This window comes from Lampris incognitus, chromosome 10, assembly GCF_029633865.1.
Source record: "Lampris incognitus isolate fLamInc1 chromosome 10, fLamInc1.hap2, whole genome shotgun sequence".
Taxonomy (NCBI): Eukaryota; Metazoa; Chordata; class Actinopteri; order Lampriformes; family Lampridae; genus Lampris; species Lampris incognitus.
The window spans coordinates 36403311-36423120 of record NC_079220.1 but is presented as its reverse complement, the minus strand read 5'-3'; the positions used below and the strand labels follow the sequence as shown (position 1 = coordinate 36423120).

The window sequence follows — 19810 nt, the reverse complement described above, 5'->3', positions numbered from 1 at the left end:
TGAACTAGTGGGGCACTGTTTACCGAGCGGATAGGACAGCAGTCTCTGGTAAGAGCAAAGATGGAGGATTATGTATTTATATAAACAATGACTGGTGTACAGCTACGAACATTATTGGGACACACTGCTCCCTGGACTTAGAATACCTGGCTGTGAAATGCAGGCCATTTTATATGCTGAGAGATTTTTCTGCCATTTTAATCACAGCCGTTTACATACCACCACATGCTAACGCTGAGATGGCACTGGAGGAACTGCACAGCACTATCAACAACCAGCTGAATGCACATCCAGAGGGAACTGTGATTGTAATGAATGAAAGGTCACGTGTTTAACTTGACCTACTCACGGGTGTACGTGCAGTGCGTGTGACGTATACAGGAAGTTAGAAGGCATGTTATGAAGGTTGTATGTCGGATGAACGCTAGTAAAAGCTACACAGTTAAGAACCTACGAAGTCGGCTCGTTCTTGAATTATTCTTATGTCAGTAAGACAAGGCGTCTACGGACATTACATGGTGTCAGAATAGTCTGTGTATCTGAACACGAGCGGTCATGCCGAAGTTTTATCCGCCGAGTGAATTCAAGTTTGACTGCCCCGTTGAATGGCCGGAGTGGAAACAACGGTTTTCGCGCTTCAGGCTCGCGACAAAGCTGGATAAAGACGACGGGGAGATTCAAGTGAGTTCGCTGATTTATGCAATGGGCAGCGAGGCTGAAAAGATATTCAGCTCGTTTGACTTCGCGGCGGAGGGTGATAAAGTGGACTATGATATCGTACTGAAAAAGTTCGACGGCTACTTTATTCCCCGCCGTAACATCATACATGAGAGGGCGTGCTTCTATCAACGTAGCCAGCAGCCAGGAGAGACAGCGGAGATGTACATCCGGACGTTGTATGAGCTGTCTGAACACTGAGTTTGGGGACAAGAGGGATGAACATATCAGAGATCGTCTGGTAGTGGGCATAAAAGATAAGGTGCTCTCCCGTCAGTTCCAGCTCACAGCGGACCTTACTCTGGTGAAAGTCATTGAACAAGTGCGCCAGGCGGAGGCAATAACAAAGCAGCTCAGCCTCCAAGCTAACCAACCAGAGGCCCAGCTGGCTAACGTCAATGTTGTCCGACGGCGGGACGGACGCCAAAACAAAAAGGGCGGACAGCGTCATGGTGGCAGCAGACCTGCAACCAACAAAGTAGATGAATGCGGGAGGTGCGGCAAGACGCAGCACACCGATGAGCGGAAGTGTCCTGCAACGAACAGTAAGTGCAACAAGTGTCATAAAAAGGGACATTGGGAGCGTGTATGGCACTCTAAAGCGGTGAGAGAAGTCACTGAAGAGGTTAAACAGCTGTACTTTCTGGGAGAAGTTGGCAAAGAGAGCAGTCAGGAAGATTGGACTGTTAGTTTAACAATAAGTGATGTACCAATAACCTTTAAAATTGACACGGGGGCTGACGCTACTGTTATCAACCAAGGGACATTTAAAAAGCTGAAGCCAAACATAAAACTGGGACCTCCTGACACATGCTTCATAAGCCCAGGTGGAAACATCAGCTGCATAGGACAGTTTCAAGCCACAACCAACTACAAGGAGAAACAATACTCCTTTCCAGTGTATGTGATCAAGGGGAGAGGCAGCTGTCTGCTGAGTCGTCCAGAGGCAGTGGAGATGGGTCTAGTGAAGCGGATGGATGAGGTCAGTGGAGTTTTCGGTTCAAGTGGACTGCTGAAAACAGACCCAGTGAAAATAGCTCTGGTGGAGGGTGCCCAGCCATACGCGGTGCATACAGCCAGACGGATACCGCTGCCACTTGTACCACTGGTTAAGAAAGAACTGCAGCGCATGGAAAATGAGGGCATTATTGAAAAAGTGACTCAGCCCACAGAATGGTGCGCCGCTATGGTGCCGGTGCTGAAACCGAACAAGAAAGAGGTTCGCTGCTGCGCTGACCTCAGGAGGCTGAATCGAGCGGTGAAACGTGAGAAATACGTGCTGCCCACTATGGAGGAAATAATGCCAAGGCTCGCAGGGTCAAAGTTCTTCACAACGTTGGATGCAGCAAGTGGGTTTTACCAGATCCCCTTGCATGAAGACAGCAGGGGGCTCACCACTTTCATCACCCCATTTGGGAGGTATGCTTTCTGCCGCCTTCCATTTGGTATAACGAGTGCTCCAGAGATTTTCCAGAGAAAGATGGCGGAAACTCTGACCGGGCTAGAGGGCACAGAGGTGTACATGGATGACATCCTTATACATGGAGAGACTGAGGAAATCCATGACCGGCGCCTAGCAGAGGCGCTGGGGGTCATTGAAACAGCAGGTCTCAAACTGAACCAAGCGAAATGCAAGTTCAAACAGAAACAAGTCCGCTTCCTTGGTCATATCATCAACGAGGGAGGCATCAGACCTGACCCGGACAAAGTGGCCGGAATAGAGAACTTTCCTCAGCCCCAGAACGTGACGGAACTCAAGAGGTTCCTCGGGATGGTGAACTATTTGGCAAAATACGTCCCAGAGCTGTCCACTGTAGGTCAGCCGCTTTATGGACTGCTTAAAGCAACGACAGAGTGGCTGTGGGGACCTGCACAGAACACAGCATTCCAAGACCTTAAAGCAGCACTCGCCACCGCCCCGGTACTCACCTTTTATGACGTCAATAAGGCTACGGTGGTGTCAGCAGATGCCAGCAGCTACGGGCTGGGAGGCGTTCTGCTCCAGCAGCACGGGGAACACTGGAAGCCCGTGGCCTACTGCGCCCGACGGCTGAGTGACGCAGAGACAAGGTACGCACAGAGCGAGAAAGAGTGCTTAGCCAGCGTCTGGGCATGTGAAAGGTTCGAGAAGTACTTGTTTGGGCTTGACAATTTCAGACTTGTCACCGATCATAAACCACTAGTGCCTCTCATGAACAGCAAATACTTGGATAATGTGCCCATTGGGTGCCAGAGACTGTTAATGAGGCTGATGCGTTTCAATGCAGTGGCTGAATACGCACCAGGCAAAACTTTAGCTGTGGCTGATGCACTCTCCAGAGGCCCAGAGCAGCGCTACGGAGATGGTGCTTCTCATGATGATGTTGCGGCACACATCGATGCCATCGTGTGCCAGGTGCCTGCCACACCTCAAAGGATGCAGGAGATAAAACAGAGCACGGATGGGGATCTGCAGCTCCAGACAGTGTTGGGCTTCATCAGACACGGCTGGCCTGAGTATGTCGATAAAGTGCCGGAGACAGTCAGAGACTTTTATCAGGTGAGAGGGGAGTTATCTGAGGTAGATGGTTTAGTCATCAGAGGCAGTCGTATCGTCATTCCCACAGAGATGAGGGAGGTGATCTTAGACAGAATACACGACGGGCACCAGGGGATAGTTAAGTGCAGAGAGAGAGCTAGCCAGTCAGTGTGGTGGCCCAAAATGACAGAGCACATTACAACAAAGATACAGCAATGTCAATTCTGCAGAGAACACAAGAACACACAGAGAAAAGAGCCTTTAATGTCAAGTGAGCTCCCATCCAGACCATGGCAGAAAGTTGGCATAGACCTGTGTGAGTACAAAAAGCAAAACTACTTGATAGTGTCTGACTATTATTCCAGGTTTTTGGAGATCCTAAATCTACCAACAACTACTAGCAGTCAGGTTGTAGCTAGGCTGAAGGCTACATTTGCACGTTTTGGTATCCCTGAAATTGTAGTTAGCGATAATGGGCCACAGCTAGTTTCAGAAGAGATGAGGAGGTTCAGTGAGGATTATGATTTCATCCATGTGACTTCAAGCCCACACTACCCCCAGAGTAATGGACAGGCAGAGAGGGCTGTTCAGATAGCCAAAAGCATATTAAGGCAGGAAGACCCTCTCCTCGCCCTGTTGACATACAGAGCTACACCCTCTTCTTCCACTGGAGCCAGTCCAGCGGAATTGCTCATGGGTAGAGACTCAGAACCACCTTACCCACATTGCAGCATAACCTGAAACCGGCCTGGCCTAAAGAGGAACTGATCAAAACCGCTGACGCCGCAGCCAAATCGAGGCAGGCTTTCTACTACAACCGCAGGAACGGCGTGCGGACACTGCGCCCACTGAACTCGGGTGACGCAGTACTCACCAAACTTGATGGACAGAAAACATGGACAATGCCAGCAGTTGTTCACAGTCAGAGCTCCACTCCCAGATCCTACATAGTTGAGACAGCTCAAGGTGAACATTACAGAAGGAACAGGCGCCACCTGTTGGCCACACCCAAAACACTCACCTTTGTCAGCAGGGATCCTGACCATGTCACTCCAGGGGAGAATGGAAACATGGATGAGTCCCGAGCAGCAGAAATGCCAACTTCCACACCATATGTTACTCGCTCTGGCAGGGTGAGCAAGCCAGCAATCCGGCTGGATTTGTGAGGCGTATGGACTTGTGTACTGTGGGAGATTTTTTATTTTTTTGTGAAAAGGGGGGTGATATACAGGTTAAAATTGTTGGCAGTAAATGTTCAGAGAAATGTTTAGAAAATAATCTTAGAGGGGGAGATGTAATGAATGAAAGGTCACGTGTTTAACTTGACCTACTCACGGGTGTACGTGCAGTGTGTGTGACGTATACAGGAAGTTAGAAGGCATGTTATGAAGGTTGTATGTCGGATGAACGCTAGTAAAAGCTACACAGTTAAGAACCTACGAAGTCGGCTCGTTCTTGAATTATTCTTATGTCAGTAAGACAAGGCGTCTACGGACATTACAGTGATTGTGGCAGGAACCTTTAACCACTCAGAGCTAAAGACAGTGCTGCCCAAACTCCACAAGAATATCAACTCCCAACCAGAGACAAAAATATTCTGGACCAAGTTTACACCAACATCCCGGGAGCATACAAAGCCGCACCATCGCCACGCCTCGGCTTATCCGACCACATCTCACTGGTAATGACTCCATCCTATAAACCTCTAATCTGCAGAACAAGACCAGCTGTTAAAACTGTCCACGTTTGGAGTGAGGAAGCCACCTCACGACTGCAGGACTGCATTGGAAGCACAGACTGGGGAGTGTTTGCACAGGGAGCAGACTTGAGGAATACACTTCAGCTGTCCTGGCCTACATTCATTTCTGCACTGAGACAGTACTAACCACCAAAACCATCAAGGTATTTCCGAACCAGAAGCCATGGCTGGACACTTATTTTTACTACTTCACTTTATTTATACTAAATGTTGTTTGTCCTTGTTTTTATCGTGTTTGTTTGTTTTGTTTGTTTGTTAATCATTTACCTTGTCTAGTGTTGCTGGTCTGAGAGTCACCAAATGAAATTTCGTTATGTGTACACAATGACAATGAAGTATCTTATCCTATCTTAAAACACCCTCCCTACAGCGAAGCATGGCGGCGGCAGCATAATGCTATGGGGTTGCTTTTCATCTGCCAGCACTGGGAACCTTGTTCAAATTAAGGGAAGAATGGATGGAGATAAATACAGGGAAATATTGGGAGAAAACCTGTTGCAGTCTGCCATAAAGCTGAAGCTTGAGAGAAGGTTCACTTTCCAGCAGGACAATGATCCAAAGCACAAGGCTAAAGCAACAATGGCACGGCTCAGTAACAAAAAGGTGAACGTTTTGGAGTGGCCAAATCAATGTCCGGACCTCAACCTTATTGAAAATCTGTGGCACAGACTGAAAATCACAGTCCAGAGGCACCATCCCACCAACCTGCAAGACCTGTACATATTCGGCCAAGAAGAATGGGCAAAAATTACTTCAGAAGAATGTGCAAAGCTTGTACATACTTACCCCAAGAGAATCATGGCTGTTATTGCAGCAAAAGGGTACTCTACAGTATTGGTATGTGGGGGTTGAATACTTATGCAAGGCACTATATTTTAGCTTTTGATTTATTCAGAAAAAGTCAGTGAAACATAACTTTTTTGGCTTTGGGAACATACTGTTAGAGCTCATGGGTTCACAAAAATAATATTGTTCAGGAACAGAGGTGTGAGTATCTTTTATAATCCAGAAATTAGTGATGACTGTCAAGGGGGTTGAATATTTTTGCAAGGCACTGTACAAAACTAGTTGCTAACTCCCTACAGATGAAGGGACATATCTGAAAAAAAACCCCGGAATTTACCATGGCCAGTTAGCAAACAGGCAAGGACACTGCAGTTTGAAATCAATTTTTTAAGAAATATTCTTTGCAAATCGTTGATATCACTAACAAAATGAATCAAACATGCCTTAAAGACAGCATGATAAAAAATAATATTGTAGTTATCCATGTTGACAAGTTTCCATTCTTTTTAGGGGGTGAGGGAATCTGTAATCTCATGGGCTCAGAGAGGACAGGACGGAAAATGTCCGACCACATGTTGCCTGCACCAACCAACACTCTGAGTTTCTCACATCCATTAGGCCAGTCTAAAAGTGCTCTAGTCACCCTCCTTATGACATGTGATTGAGAGAGAAGAGCTGTGTTGCTTACCAGGCATGTGCACCATCCTACAGTTGCAGTTTTCCACAATGTAGCGTGTCTCACAGTCAATCCTACAGGCGGTGAGACTGTAGACCTGGAAGAAGCTGGACTCCAGTGCCTTGGACTCGCACTCTCCCCATGGAGGAGGTAGGTAGGTCAGCTATGGCAGAGAGAAGGGGTGTGGGGTAAATGGAGTGGGGAGATGTACATGTAAGAGGCAAGAGTACAACATTCCCCTCTCTTAAAGCTGCAGTCTGTAACATTTCTCCATTAATGAATCGTTATTATATCCAACTAGGCCATGGAGTAAGGTTCTATAATACTAACTGTCACATCTTTGTCGTGGTTGTAGACACTCTCCACTCTCCATATACTACTGCTGAAATATGTTGTTCAGGTCACACCCGCTGGTGCAGCGGCAAACACGAACGTGATGGAAACAATTCCAGCAGGGAGGGAAAAAAATAAAAATAAAATTGAAACGTGTGGCCATACTTCTGTCAGACAGACAGTGTATATAATTATAGAACAATTAGGCAATGACGTTTGATGAGGTTTAGACTGCCTGTTTTAATTTTGGTCCAAGGATCACATTTTAACAAGGGTGCAATCTTGGTGAGCTCAGAGCACATTAGGCACTATGATAGCTCCACCTTGTTTGCAGCCCAAGAAAAAGTCGCAATAGTTGTATTTCTCTCTGGTTTATGGATGTGGTGAGAGAGGACATGCAGGTGGCTGGTGTGACAGAGGAAGATGCAGAGGACAGGAAGAAACGGAAACGCATGATCCGCCGTGGCGACCCCTAACGGGAACAGCCAAAAGTAGTAGTAGTACTATTTCTCTCTGGCTTCTACATCCAACTATGTTGGAATACTGTAATTGATTGTCCAACAGAATCACCACATCGTCATCACATTGCAAATGGGCAGAGTAATGCAAAATATTGGGGATTGTAGTTTTAATTAACCAGCTGCAAGGGAAATAATCAGCATAATGTGAGTGAACTATACAGTAATAGAAGCACATCAGTTACTGTAACCACTGCAAATTATTATACAGTGTAAGTCCATGAATCCATTAAATATTATTTTCAGTTTTGTTTCAATTACACCTCGCTGCCAGGAGATGCCGATAATGTGCAAAATTATGGTTAAACCTCTCTTTCTTGATAGTGAGGAAGGCTGGTTTGAACGAGGAGTCAAAGAGGCCATCTATGTGAAGAGGGAACGACCATCCCTGAATCGGGGGGGGGGGTACATCTGTCACCATCGTACAATGCTGTGATTGCAACTATTCCCAAATCCTCTGTGAATAGTACACATGGCCATTGTAACTCCAGTTAATGTCACACTCATATTTGCAAACTGGTCGTTGCTTTCAGTCATTATGCCACTGTATTGTTTATAAGGGTGGGGACACCTGCAGTCAGTTGAGACTGAAGAGGTCACTTAGTTGAGTAATGAAACGTATCTGTCAACAAACGTTGTGTCTTTGAGTATTTCTCCCCCCCCCCCCCGTGTGTGTGTGTGTGTGTGTGTGTGTGTCTCTCTCTCTCTCTCTCATATACACACACTTGGAAATGCATACATACAGACACACTAATACTACATATGCATCAGGTGAAAGAGAGCTTCTCAATAGACACAGCAGTGTGGAAAACATATTTGAAGTTGTGAACAGATGCTGGTTGTGAAGATCATCAACACCCAGCTTTGGGAAAACAGACACTCTAAATGCTGTCTTTTCACCCCCATGGTTCCTGAGACATGGAGAGCAGGAGCAAGGAACACCAGAAGGAGCTGTGTGAGGTTCCATCTGCTCCCAAGCGTATGCAGACTGCCTCCAGTCATGTGCTTAGTACCCATCATCCACCACCCCCTGCTCTACTGATTCCATGCATTACCCGAACCGCTTATCCTGCTCAGGGTCGCTGGAGTCTATCCCAGCCGTCACTGGGCAGCAGGCGGGGAGATACCCTGGACAGGCTTCCAGTCCAACACACACACACACACACACACACACACACACACACACACACACACACACACACACACACACACACACAACCCTAGGGAGAATTTAGTACGGCCGGTTCACCTGACCTACATGTCTTTGGACTGTGGGAGGAAACCGGAGCACCTGGAGGAAACCCACACAGACACGCAGAGAACATGCAAACTCCACACAGAGGACGACCCGGGGCGACCCCCAAGGTTGGACTACCCTGGGGTTTGAACCAATGACCTTGTTGCTGTGAGGCGACTGCACTAATCACTGTGCCGCCAACTCTAGTGATTATCTCTCTCTATTGATTGTCATTATAATGAGTCCTGAGAGGCAGCTACTCTTGCCATAATACCAGATTTTGGGTTAGGCTAAAATGCACAACATCTTGCCAGTCATGGCAGAATTTGAAGGAAGACCCTTCCTCCTATTAAGTGATACTTTGTGTAATCTCCATGGAGTTTGATGCAGTGAAGATGCAGACATAATCACTACAGCCATGATGAAATTCAAATACAATCAAAACATCATTCTAGCAAGATAAATATTTCATCATTTATAGAGACTTGATCATGTTTGAGCTCCATTATATTGTCTCCTGTGGTAATTAAGCATGCCCTCAGAAATGTCAGCAGCAGGTGTGAGGGATGGATACTTTCCAGGTAGACTTCCAGGATCAATAATGCTGGAATCGATCAATGATCAATCTAATCGGAGACCATTTTAAATGTGCTTCTTAGCAGTCTGCCGTCTGAAACCTTTCCGATCACCTTCACAACTTAGCCAACCTGTGGCTTTTGGGTTGATTATAATTTGGTCACACTATAAACACGAGTGGGGCAAAACCAGATACTGTTGGCTAAATGTGGGCTAAAGCTGCACATTATAGTGCAGAGGAGTTCTGAGGTACACTACCGTTCAAAAGTTTGGGATCACCCAAACAATTTTGTGTTTTCCATGAAAAGTCACACTTATTCACCACCATATGTTGTGAAATGAATAGAAAATAGAGTCAAGACATTGACAAGGTTAGAAATAATGATTTGTATTTGAAATAAGATTTTTTTTACATCAAACTTTGCTTTCGTCAAAGAATCCTCCATTTGCAGCAATTACAGCATTGCAGACCTTTGGCATTCTAGCTGTTAATTTGTTGAGGTAATCTGGAGAAATTGCACCCCACGCTTCCAGAAGCAGCTCCCACAAGTTGGATTGGTTGGATGGGCACTTCTTGCATACCATACGGTCAAGCTGCTCCCACAACAGCTCAGTGGGGTTCAGATCTGGTGACTGCGCTGGCCACTCCATTACCGATAGAATACCAGCTGCCTGCTTCTGCTCTAAATAGTTCTTGCACAATTTGGAGGTGTGTTTAGGGTCATTGTCCTGTTGTAGGATGAAATTGGCTCCAATCAAGCGCTGTCCACTGGGTATGGCATGGCGTTGCAAAATGGAGTGATAGCCTTCCTTATTCAGAATCCCTTTTACCCTGTACAAATCTCCCACCTTACCAGCACCAAAGCAACCCCAGACCATCACATTACCTCCACCATGCTTAACAGATGGCGTCAGGCATTCTTCCAGCATCTTTTCATTTGTTCTGCGTCTCACAAACGTTCTTCTTTGTGATCCAAACACCTCAAACTTGGATTCATCCGTCCACAACACTTTTTTCCAGTCTTCCTCTTTCCAATGTCTGTGTTCTTTTGCCCATCTTAATCTTTTTCTTTTATTGGTCAGTCTCAGATATGGCTTTTTCTTTGCCACTCTGCCCTGAAGCCCAGAATCCCGCAGCCGCCTCTTCACTGTAGATGTTGACACTGGTGTTTTGCGGGTACTATTTAATGAAGATGCCAGTTGGGGACCTGTGAGGCGTCTGTTTCTCAAACTAGAGACTCTAATGTACTTATCTTCTTGCTCAGTTGTGCAACGCGGCCTCCCACTTCTTTTTCTACTCTGGTTAGAGCCTGTTTGTGCTGTCCTCTGAAGGGAGTAGTACACACCGGTGTAGGAAATCTTCAATTTCTTAGCAATTTCTCGCATGGAATAGCCTTCATTTCTAAGAACAAGAATAGACTGTCGAGTTTCAGATGAAAGTTCTCTTTTTCTGATCATTTTGAGCATTTAATTGACCCCACAAATGTGATGCTCCAGAGACTCCATCTGCTCAAAGGAAGGTCAGTTTTGTAGCTTCTGTAACGAGCTAAACTGTTTTCAGATGTGTGAACATGATTGCACAAGGGTTTTCTAATCATCAATTAGCCTTCTGAGCCAATGAGCAAACACATTGTACCATTAGAACACTGGAGTGATAGTTGCTTGAAATGGGCCTCTATACACCTATGTAGATATTGCACCAAAAACCAGACATTTGCAGCTAGAATAGTCATTTACCACATTAGCAATGTATAGAGTGTATTTCTTTAAAGTTAAGACTAGTTTAAAGTTATCTTCATTGAACAGTACAGTGCTTTTCCTTCAAAAATATGGACATTTCAATGTGATCCCAAACTTTTGAACGGTAGTGTACATATTATAGCTCGCAGAAGATGGGCTTCTTTATTTGGCTCGACAGTGCAGAGCCAACTGAAATTATTACTATAGTGACCTGAGGGTTGACAGGATGCAACAAGGGAGTTGTACAAAACATTAAGCCCTTTTCTTTTCTCTCAGGAAAAGAGGATTTTCACAAGCTTTAGAGCATTGTGCCCTTTAAGCTATCATCAAAAACCCACTGAAGGTCAATTTCCATATCATAGGGTTTGCAATTTGAAATGGTCCATGTAGTTGTTTCTATGTTTGTGTATGTTCACTAAGCCCCCATTTTGTGTTGCATTCTTTGGCTACTGTGGCTTTGGTTCATTTGATGGAGGGGTTTTAATCTATGTCCAACAAAATTGTTGTGGTCCAGACGCAAGGCGCATCCCCGCCTGAGTCTACCAGCAGGGTTCAATCAGCGCGCTCGTTGAGAGCGCAGCTACGCACCAGAGGCTCATCGGTGATCAGCGCACCTGAAGCCAATCTGCAGCCAGCTATACGAGAGGACGCTGACGTGCAGTCGTTGCCAGGTTGTGCCATCTAGTACGGTAGTCACCCAGTAGATCGCTAGACTCTTTGGCTGTGTTGCCTCCTGCAATTCCTATGTCGTGATTCCTGAGTCTAATTCTGTGTCTCTGTCCTACCCAGAACCCCGGTGCTTCTCGGGCTCCGTCTTCCTCGCGTCCCTTGTATTCCTCGGACCCCTCTCTTGTGCTCCCACGCTGCTTCCCGCAGAACCCCTACTCCCGGACTTTCGCTTCACCAGCACGCACAAACACCCTCCAGTCATTTACATTCCTGCACACACGCACCACACTCGCCCTGCACACAAACACATCGTCTTTTACACACCCCACATCCAGGACTCTAGTTGCACCATACACACCCCGCATTTCCCTCCCCTGAATAAGAATAAACGTGCCTACGGGCTTGACCCTGCCGGACCCCTGCACTGGTTCGTTTTACCCAGTTTCAACGAATTACAATTTCAGTGTTAGAGAGTATAGTCTCCAATATGAACTCCTCCTCCTGCATCTTAGACATCATTCCCATCAAAGGAGGGATCTCTCTCCCAAGACGGACAACGTGCAATTGATGTTGTGTTTACACAATTTACAGAATACAACATTGAAAGAGGACTTAACTCTAGTATCAACAAGGGCTCCCTCCACCATCTACTGTTGGTAAAAATCACCGCTGCTCGGCTCATTACTGGGACAAAGAGGCATGCCCATATCACTCATGTGCTTGCCTCCCTATACTGACTCCCTGTTATATTTCGAATTGGTTTTCACATTTTATTGCTCAATTTCAAGGTTTTAAATGGTCTTGCTCCTATATAAATTTCTGATTTATTGATCTGATATATGCCCTCTCGATCATTAAGGGCCACAGATGGAGCACTGCTGGTTATTCCCAGGTCTCGGTTTGTCACAAAGGGGGGTTGGGCTTTTGCTATTCCAGCTCCCACACTATGGAACTCTCTTTCTGTCGAACTAAGATTAATCAAGTCTTCAGCATTGTAGTAGACCAACAGCGCTAACTAGTGGTGGTTAAACTAGGCTCTCATATACCCCGGATGTTGACTGCTGCGACAGTCGGAGAGTTACAATAAAGAGGACAAGACGTTGGGAATTGGTCTCCGGCTCAAATCACTGTCATGGATATATTAGCAGTATAAGATACATCCAGATAATATAGCGAATATATTACAGTGGCGACGAGGATGGGATACCTTTAATGTGAGAAGGTAATCCCAGTAGTTAATAAGCAACGTGACGCTACAAGCTAGCTTACAGCCAGCTAGCAAGAAAAGACTAGCTAGCCAAGCCAAGCACAAGCATGGCGCATTTCATCGGCAATATTGCTGAATACAAGGAAGGTAAAGAGGACTTCGAGTCGTACCTTGAAAGATTGGAGCAATGGATGATCGTTAATGAAGTGGAGGACGGTAAGAAGGCCAATGTTTTCCTGTCTGTGATAGGCGCAGAAGCCTATGGCCTACTAAAGAACTAGCATCCCATTATAAACCCAAGCCACTAATCATAGCTGAACGTTTTAGATTTCAGAAAAGAAACCAACTAGAAAATGAGTCAGTGTCTGATTATGTGGTTGCTTTAAAGCACCTGTCCACACATAGTGAATTCGGTCAGCATTTAAATGAAGCACTGAGAGACCGATTTGTTAGTGGTTTAAAGGTGGAGGCTATTCAGAGAAAGTTGCTCGCAGAACACAATCTGACTTTTGCAAAAGCATGTGAGCTGGCCTTATCTATGGAAATGGCGTCAAAGAATACACTGGAGTTTGCCAGCAAACCAAGCGGAGCTGCAACTGTGAATAAGATAGACAAGAAGAGAACAAGCAAGGGTGCGTGGAGAAGCAAGTCGTCCACCAGCGAGTGGAAAAGCAAGCAACCTACCAGTGATAACTCTAGACCACAGAGAACAGAAACGCACCAACCCTGTTACCGATGTGGAGGTAACAACCATGCAGCTCAAGTATGTAGGTATAAAACCGAGACATGCCACAAGTGTTCCAAGGTAGGGCACATAGCAAGAATGTGTAAAACTAAAAATAGACAGGGACATACACAGTATGTGGCTGAAGACCACAGTCCAAGTGAGAGGAGATGGAAATGAGGATGAACTGTTTGGTGCGTATCCGATGAATACAGTGTACCCCACGAATACAGTTGGTAATGGAAAAAAGGACATTAAGGTCAATATTAAGTTAGAAGGAAACCCTGTAGACATGCAGCTTGACACAGGAGCTGCCGTAACCCTGGTATCTGAGATAGTGTACAAGGAACATTTCTCATACCTGCCACTGAAAGAAAGTAAAGTGCGTCTGTCAACCTTTTCCGGTGAGAACATTCCCTTGATGGGCCAAGTGACTGTCAATGCGAAATATGACAACCAGAGTGGAGATTTACCTCTTGTGATTGTGAAAGGTGACAGACCAGCCCTGTAGCGCCGCATTATGTAATAACGCCACATTATGCGGCGCTACAAGTGTAGCCCTCTTTGGCCGTAACTAGCTGGCCAATTTTAAACTAGACTGGGCAAGCATATTCTCAGTTACACCAGCAGGGGGCAGTGATAACACAGGTGTAGAGGCAGTGTTACAGAGACACGAAGCAGTATTTGCTGAGGAGCCTGGCAATATTCGTGAATTTAAGGCAAATATCAAAGTGAAGCCAGATACAAAACCTGTCTTCAGAAAGGCAAGACCAGTGCCATACACACTAAAAGACGAAGTTGAAAAAGAGCTAGTTAGGCTGGAAAAAGCTGGTATTATCTCAAAGATAGACCATAGTCAGTGGGATGCCCCGATAGTAGTTGTACCCAAATCCGACAAGTCAATTCGTATCTGTGGAGACTATAAAGTCACGGTTAATCAGAGTGTGGAAGAGGAGACCTATCCACTACCGAACGCCGAGGATCTCTTCGCCACACTGGCCGGGGGCACTCTCTTTAGCAAATTAGATCTCTCACATGCCTACCAACAGCTTGAGTTAGAGGACTCAGAGAAGTATTTAACAATAAATACCCACAAAGGACTGTATGTTTATCACAGACTTTCATATGGAGTGTCGAGTGCACCTTCTATGTTCCAGAATGTGATGGACCAGATACTACAAGGCTTAGAGCATGTGACCTGCTTCCTCGATGACATACTAGTCACAGGCAGAACAAGAGAGGAGCGCCTGAGGAACCTAGATGAGGTTTTGAGCCGACTGGAGAGCTACGGGGTAAGAGTGAAAAGAGCAAAATGTGACTTCATGCAGGAGAAAGTAGAGTACCTGGGGCATCTGATAGATAAAGAGGGACTTCACCCCACTGAGACAAAGGTTGCCGCCATCGTAAATGCACCCCAGCCCACAAACGTCACAGAGCTACGGTCCTTCCTAGGACTGTTAAACTATTATGGCCGTTTCATGAAAGATTTGTCGACCGTATTGCAGCCACTACACCAACTCCTGAAGAAGGAAGTTGAATGGAAATGGACACCAGAGTGCAGCAGCATTCAAGGCTGCCAAAGAACAGTTAGTGAAAAGCTCAGTAGTAGTACACTACGACACGCAGAAACCACTGAGATTAGCTTGTGACGCATCCCCTTATGGGATAGGTGCGGTAATGTCGCACATAATGGAAAATGGAGACGAGAAACCAATCGCCTTTGCGTCACGTACGTTGACAGAGGCAGAGAGTAAATATAGTCAGATAGAGAAGGAGGCGTTGGCCATAATATTTGGCGTGACCAAATTTCATAAATATCTCTATGGCCGCAAATTCAGTTTAATAACTGACCACAAACCCCTCCTTGCCATCTTAGGACCCAAGTCAGAAATCCCTACACTAGCCGCTTTGCGTATGCAGAGATGGGCACTGAGGCTTATGGCTTATGACTACAGTATAGAGTACAGAACGTCAGCGGACAATGCAAATGCGGATGCGTTATCTAGACTGCCGGGGAAAGAAAAGGACAACACAGCGGAGGAGAATAGCATCTTTTATTTCTCATTAGTAGATGAGCTACCCGTGCAGGCTACAGAGATTGCACAGAGCACTCTCAAGGACCCAGTCCTATGCAAGGTACTGGAACTGACCCGGTCTGGATGGCCGAGTTACATCAACGATGACACACTGAAACCATACTTCAACCGAAGGAATGAACTGTCTGTGGAACAAGGATGCATTCTGTGGGGAATTCGAATTATCATCCCACCAGCACACAGAGAACGACTACTGTACGACCTACACCAAGGGCACCCCGGAGGGTGCAGGATGAAAAGTTTGGCGAGGGGCTATTTATGGTGGCCTCAATTGGACAGTGATATCGAACGTGCAGTGCAGCAATGTGATGCTTGTCAGAGTGTGAGGAAACTACCAGCAGTAGCACCACTACACTGCTGGCAGTGGCCTACGAGAGTGTGGCAGAGGCTACATATTGACTTTGCAGAGAAGGATCAGCAACACTTCCTAGTGTTAGTAGACAGTCATTCAAAATGGCTTGAGGTGATCCCCATGGCAACAACTACCGTCGCCAAAATGATCGAAGCGCTACGGAGCATCTTTTCATCCTATGGTCTTCCTGAGGAGATCGTCTCGGACAACGGTCCACAATTCACCTCGCTGGAGTACAAAACATTCCTGAAAAGCAATGGCATTAAGCAGACCTTGGTGCCAGCTTACCATCCTGCTTCTAATGGTGCCGCAGAGAGAGCAGTCCAGACGGTGAAAGCTTCACTTCTGAAACAGCTGCTCGATGAGAAGAAACAAAACGTCACTATTACAGTGAAACACAGGCTCGCCAACTTCCTGTTGTCATACAGGACCACACCACACAGCGTTACAGGTTGCACACCAGCAGAACTGTTCCTCAAACGTCAGCCTAGGACCAGGTTCAGCCTGCTGAAGCCAGACATCGCTCGAGTGGTGGGGGCCAAACAACAAAAGCAGAAGGACTATCATGACCAACCCGCCTCGAAGCTGAGACATCTGTCAGAGGGGGACTCAGTACTGATCCGAAACTTCCGTGGAGGAAAGGAGAGGTGGACGAAAGGGACAGTGGAAAAGAGACTCGGACCAGTCACCTACCTGGTGTGGAATGGAGTGAACCGACGTTCAGTCCACATTGACCATCTGCTGTTCGACCGACCCTCCAGTCCTCCTGAGGCATTTCAGTTTCAGGATGACCAGATGGGTATCAGCAACACCTACCCTGCAGTTGGGGGGGAAAGGCACACCTGGAGCCATAGGTGCTAGCCCGTACTCACCTGAAGATACACCCGTTCCAAGGATGCAGGCTCCGGAGAAGCTTGCAACACCCTTACGAGGTTCGGTAGGCAAGGGCGTGTCGCCTCCTCACCGAGCATCCACTTCCCCTGATGTGGTTGAGCGCCGATACCCTCAGAGAGAGAGGGCACCTCCAAAACGACTGTCTTTGTAAGATCAGCCGAGTTCCTGAATAAAAGAGTTCCTGAGAGACTAAATTGTTCAACTCCTGTTCAGAAAAAAATGTGAAAAAGAGTTCCTGAGACTGATATGTAAATGGGCAAATGTGGGTCGAAGTGGGTTGTGTATCCAGTAATGACCAAGTAAAAGATGTTGAAAGTAATTTGCCATATCCGCATGTTTTAGAGTGATAATATTTTATTAGGGGAACTTCATAGTTTAAGGGGGAGGAGTGTAGTAGGCCAACAGCGCTACCTAGTGGTGGTTAAGCTAGGCTCTCATATACCCCGGATGTTGACTGCCGCGACAGTCGGAGAGTTACAATAAAGAGGACAAGATGTTGGGAATTGGTCTCCGGCTCAAGTCACTGTTATGGATATATTAGCAGTATAAGATACATCCAGATAATATAGCGAATATATTACAAGCATCTTTTAAATCTCATCTTAAAACATTTCTTTTTATGAAAGCTTTTACAAATGTTTGACATTTGTTTCTATTTATTTATACTGTTTTTATTTTTACTTATTTGTTTGGTCTTATTGTTATTATATGCCTTGTCTGGTTTTATTTCTTTGTAAAGCACTTTGTAACATTGTTTTAGAAAAGTATAAATAATTACATGTATTATTAAATGTATTATTATTATTAAACCAAAACAATTTATCTGCAGCAAAAATGAACATTACAATCAAGGTTTGATTGTAATGCAGTGCATGTGACCATGAAAGTGTGTGAGAACATACTGTTTAACAGAGGAAAATGTTAGTACGCCCCCATTTTGCCAAATAACTCATCGATGGGAGACAGCATTGCGATTATGCAGCACACTACAACAAATGGTAAGTGAATGTGTGCATAAATGAAAATAGAACTACCAAGTGTGCACCCTTGGTTGTTCTACTGAATTGGAGAAGGGGAGAGGGATAATAGTGAGGTTTATTAACTACTTAGCAAGAATGGGAGGGAGTGGGGAATTTGTGGTGTGTGTAAGTATGTGCGCTGCCTGCAGTCAGTGACGAATCTGCTCCGTCACACCATCCCCCTCCTTCCGGAGGTTGGAGATGTGCAGCAACCTGGAAAGGTAATCTGCTAACACATTGGCCTTGCCTGATTGATGTCCAATGGTGAACCTGAAGGGCTGGAGTGAGAGGTACCATTGGTAAGAGGGCTGTTGTGGTCCTTCATGGAGTTGATCCAGGTGAGAACTCAGTGGTCAGTTTCTGGATCAAACTCCCATCCAAGCAATCAGTATTGCAGGCTCTCCAGCACCAACTTAATAGCCAGGCCCTCTTTTTCCACAGTGGAATACCTGGTCTCACGTGGCTGCAGCTTGTGGCTCAGGTACAGGATGGGATGGGATGTTCTTTTCCAAAGTCTCCTTGGGCCAGGACTGCTCCAAGGCTGACTGGGGATGCATCCACCTGTACCAGAACTATTCTGTTGAAGTCTGCACTCTTCAGGAAAGGGGAAGAACATGGGTAGGCTTTCAAAGTGTTGAACGCTGTTTAACAATCGTCTGACCAGATTACTGAGTTCCTCTGGTCCTTGGTGGTCAGTGCTGTGAGTGGGGCTGCTGAAGTCTTGAGTCTGGAAAGAGGGTACCTCTGACAGTGCATCCTGATGCACATGTCGGGGTGTTGGTTTTAGCAGATCAAGTCTGGGACGGGATGCTGTCACTGTGCTTGGCATTGTAGCAGTGACTGGTAGTTTCAGAGCAGGCGGTGCTTTGGCAACATATTGATGGGACAAAGTGGCAGGTTGAAGCAAGTGGTTAGTCAGTGGAAGAGAGGCCAGCAGGCTTCAAATCTCTATCAACAGGCCCTCCTCTCTCTCTTGCTGTTCTGCCAATAAGTCTCTCGCCATTGTCAGTAGTTCTCCCTCTGGTCCACCTGTTGATGCTGGGGCTGCAGGTGCTGCTGGGGGCACCCTGGACCTGTCTTCCTCATCATCTTCCTCTGATGATGATGATGAAGGTACTGTCTCCCAAGCTGGGTCTGCATTGGCAGTTGCTGTGTCCTCATGCTGCTCTCACCACTGGGAACACAGTCCTGTGTGCCGCCTTGGAAGGTGTGTTATCTTCTTCCGACTAGCCATCCCACTTCTGACACCATATGTTATGGGGTTCTATTTCATCTATCCATCCATCCATCCATCCATCCATCCATCCATCCATCCATCCATCCATCCATCCATCCATCCATCCATCGATCCATCCATCCATCCATCCAGCCATCCATCCAGCCATCCATTAACCAAACTGCTTATCCTGCTCTCAGGGTCGTGGGGATGCCAGAGCCTAGCCCAGCAGTCACTGCATGGCAGGCGGGGGGACACCCTGAGCAGGCAGCCAGGCCATCACAGGGCGGTTCTATTTCAAACGCCTCAAAAATTGGAAAAACACAGGCGAAAATATGATGATGGTGTGATCTATTATGCTGGCCTCCCAAGGTGTAGACAGTGAGAATATTTATCAAAAAAAAGTGCAAAAAGAGGAAAAAAATAAAAACAAAATACTCTATACAAAGGATTACAAAATATTACAAAAAGGACTTCCTCAATAACTTAAATATCTTTCAAAACAATAAAAATAAAAAAACAAAATAATAAAAAAAACTTTATATACAAAGAATTTACAACATTACTACAATCACTGTACCAAAGCAAAATAGCTGTTACTGCCTCTGTAACCAAGTTAACTCTGACTCCACCAGGCCAAAGGCAGCCCTTTTAAACCAATAGCCCCTCACACTAGGCTTAATAATTACACAAAAATACAAGTAACAAATTTTATACAGGGATTACCCATATCTTCATTAACATTTTCCTTAGACCAAAACAAGTTATCTGCA

General features: G+C 45.9%; 1 protein-coding gene across 2 annotated transcripts in view; it reads right to left on the bottom strand.

Annotated features, from left to right (window-relative positions):
- The window catches only part of asic2 (acid-sensing (proton-gated) ion channel 2), an 813603-nt gene that overhangs the window by 82603 nt on the left and 711190 nt on the right, over positions 1 to 19810 (bottom strand). For both annotated transcript variants that reach the window (XM_056287454.1, XM_056287453.1), the window contains exon 4: positions 6469 to 6619. In XM_056287454.1, the coding sequence (XP_056143429.1) occupies positions 6469 to 6619 (151 nt within the window). The remainder of the gene's footprint in view (positions 1 to 6468; positions 6620 to 19810) is intronic.